The sequence below is a fragment of the Phaethon lepturus genome, unplaced genomic scaffold, assembly GCF_000687285.1.
Source record: "Phaethon lepturus isolate BGI_N335 unplaced genomic scaffold, ASM68728v1 scaffold37318, whole genome shotgun sequence".
NCBI lineage: Eukaryota > Metazoa > Chordata > Aves > Phaethontiformes > Phaethontidae > Phaethon > Phaethon lepturus.
The window spans coordinates 60-2,594 of NW_010560446.1; the positions used below are offsets into that span (position 1 = coordinate 60).

General features: G+C 58.6%; 1 protein-coding gene across 1 annotated transcript; it reads left to right on the plus strand.

Annotated features, from left to right (window-relative positions):
* Positions 1–441: 441 nt before the first annotated feature.
* Positions 442–2,534, plus strand: MIEF2 (mitochondrial elongation factor 2; the record flags this gene model as incomplete). Its single annotated transcript, XM_010293675.1, has 2 exons — positions 442–619; positions 1,480–2,534. Coding segments are annotated over 2 exons (1,233 nt in total), but the record flags the coding sequence as incomplete, so codon positions are not given.
* Position 2,535: the final 1 nt, after the last annotated feature.

Below are 2,535 nucleotides of genomic sequence, written 5' to 3' on the forward strand. Positions count from 1 at the left end.
GGAGAGGCCGGCCAGCCCGTGGAGGAGAGCTGCTTTGCTCCCTTTGGAGCCGGTCCCTCAAGTCGGGCAGAAATGCCACCGGTGCCAGCGGCAGCGCCATGAGAATGGAGCTACCCGCTCCCACCCTGCGGGGACACGTGCAACCCCGCACCCTGTTTGCCTTGAGCTGTGTGTTTGGTGGGTTCAGGATGTCCAAAAAGGCACCTCAGGCCTAATTCCTGTTTGGACACCTGACTGTTTTCCCCTTAAAATCTCCAGGAAGATAATGCACATCTTTATGGTCCCCTAAATTGTATATTTTTGCTAGCAGAAGCCCTGCAAGGTGCTGTGTCTCCCCATGCATGTACCAGAGGGGCTGTCGTCCCCCTTAGTTCAGGGTGTGACCGTAGGGAAATGGTACAATGATAATAACTTGTCCATGCTGGTTTTCCTTCCCTCCAGCTGATAGACCGAGCCACCAGCCCTCGCGATGAAGGCGATCCCAAAGCTGAGCAGAAGACCCTGGAGGAGAGCTGGCAGGACTTGGCCTTAATCAAGGCAACGCCAAAACCCCCCAAGAAGCAGAGAAGAGAAGACCTCAGCGAGCCTCTGCTCACTCCGGCTCGGCCACCGCTGCCAGGTGAGGCTCACGGTGTGCGTGCCAGCTCTTGCCACAGCCGGGAAGATCACCTTGATCTACTCTAGGCCGTCTGTGCCTGCTGCTCCCTGCTTTCTGGGACCTCCATGTTATTTTTAGTTCTGTGTCCGGAAAGCTGACTCAATTGTGCCCTCCCTCCTGGGAGGCTCCCGAGCCGCGGCCCCTTTTTAGGCAATGCCTGCAGTAACGGCACATCCGATACTGTCCTGGGCGTCTTGGCTGCTGTGGCGTGGTGGAGGCTGTTGGGGCTTTGTTTGTTCTTGACTGGTGTCTGCTGTACTTGTTTTCTGGGTCAGCCCTGCCTAGAGGAAGGTGCGCTCGTGAGCCGCCACAGACAAAGGCTGCCTTGTCCGGCTGCCTACAAAGACGGCGTTTTTCCAAGTGGGAAGGCAGCCCAGCTCGGTGCAGGGCAGGTCCTGAGATACAGCACCCGGCGTGAGATCGTTGGCAGGACTCGAGCGATCAGGCAGGCATCGGGGCAGGCTGGATCTGCCTGAGCATGGCAGGGGCAAACAGTGGGGCTGAGACTCGGGACCCTGGCAGTGAGTCCCTTGCCCAGCTGCTGCTGCTTAGCCTGGTTTACCCATCTCTAGCTGGGGAGTGAGGCCAGATGCTGTCAGGTTTTGAGGTTCATTTGTCTGAGAAGTGCTGTGAACATCTGAGGACTCGGTGGTGGTCCTCTTGGCAAGGTCAGCCTTGTGTCCGGAGAGGTGGGCTAAGAGCTGGTCACCCAGCTTGTGCCTCCCCCTCGGCTGCGGCAGGGGAAGCTGTTGCTCTATGGTGCAGATGATCTGCTCAGAGCTGTAACTTCTCCCTCCCCTCTGCCCATCCCTGTCTCACAGAGCCCAGGGTCTGCTTTGCCCCTCTGGAGACTCCTCGGGTTGAATCCAGCCCTCCGCGCTGCCTCACGCTGCAGGAGAAGCTCCTCTCCCACTACAGCAGCCGGCTGGCTGTGCCCAAGGCACAAGCATCCCTCGTCCTGCAGCTGGCCAGGAGCATCTGCACCCAACTGCAGAATTTCCTACGGAGCAAGTGCCCGGAGCTGCCCTTCAGCAGCCTCTTCCTCAGTGGTCCCCTGCTTGATGGCTTCGGGGCTCTGGCAGCTGACCACGTCTACCTCATGCTGCCAGTGGTCCTTGATGCCGCGCTTTGGAGCCTCATCCCGGGAGAGGACACCGTGGTGAGGAACCCCCAGTACTGGATGATCAAGAGGACTGATTTGGAGTATTTCCCTCGTGGGTGCAGCCCCTGGGACAGGTTCATGGTGGGCCGGTACCTCTCCTCCAACGCGCTCAATGAGACTCTCCACAAGATGCTGGTGGCCTCCATCAACTGGCCGGCCATAGGCAGTCTGCTGGGGAGCGTCATCCACCCGGTCGTGGCCTCCCAGGAGCTGAAGCTGGAAGTCAAACATGATCAGGTCGAGCTGAGCATCACCCTCTTCCCGGTGGTGGAAATGGAGGACAAAGTTCTTCTGGCTGTTCCTCCTGAAGGGCTGGTGGAAAACCTCTGGCTTGAGAGCTTTTACAGGGCAGAGGTCTCGAAGGTGAAGGAGCTGGATGCTGGTGACTCCGGGGCTCGGCAGCACTGCCTCCGCATCCTGAACGGCGTCTGCAAGAGCCATCCCGCCCTGCAGAAACTGAGCGGCAGCCCCTTGACCCATGTCGTCCTTCACCTCAGTGCTACCAGTTCGGACTGGGCAGAAGAAAGCCTTGCTGACAGGTTCCAGCAGGTGCTTGAAGAGCTGGTAGGCTACCTGGAGAAAGGGGTCCTGCCTTCCTATTTCAACCCCAAAATCAACCTCTTCTGTGAGCTGTTGGAAGAGGAAATCGATGAGATGGGCTTCGTGCTCTACCAGGCCATATCTGAGCCGGAGCTCCTGCCGAAGGAGTCATGAC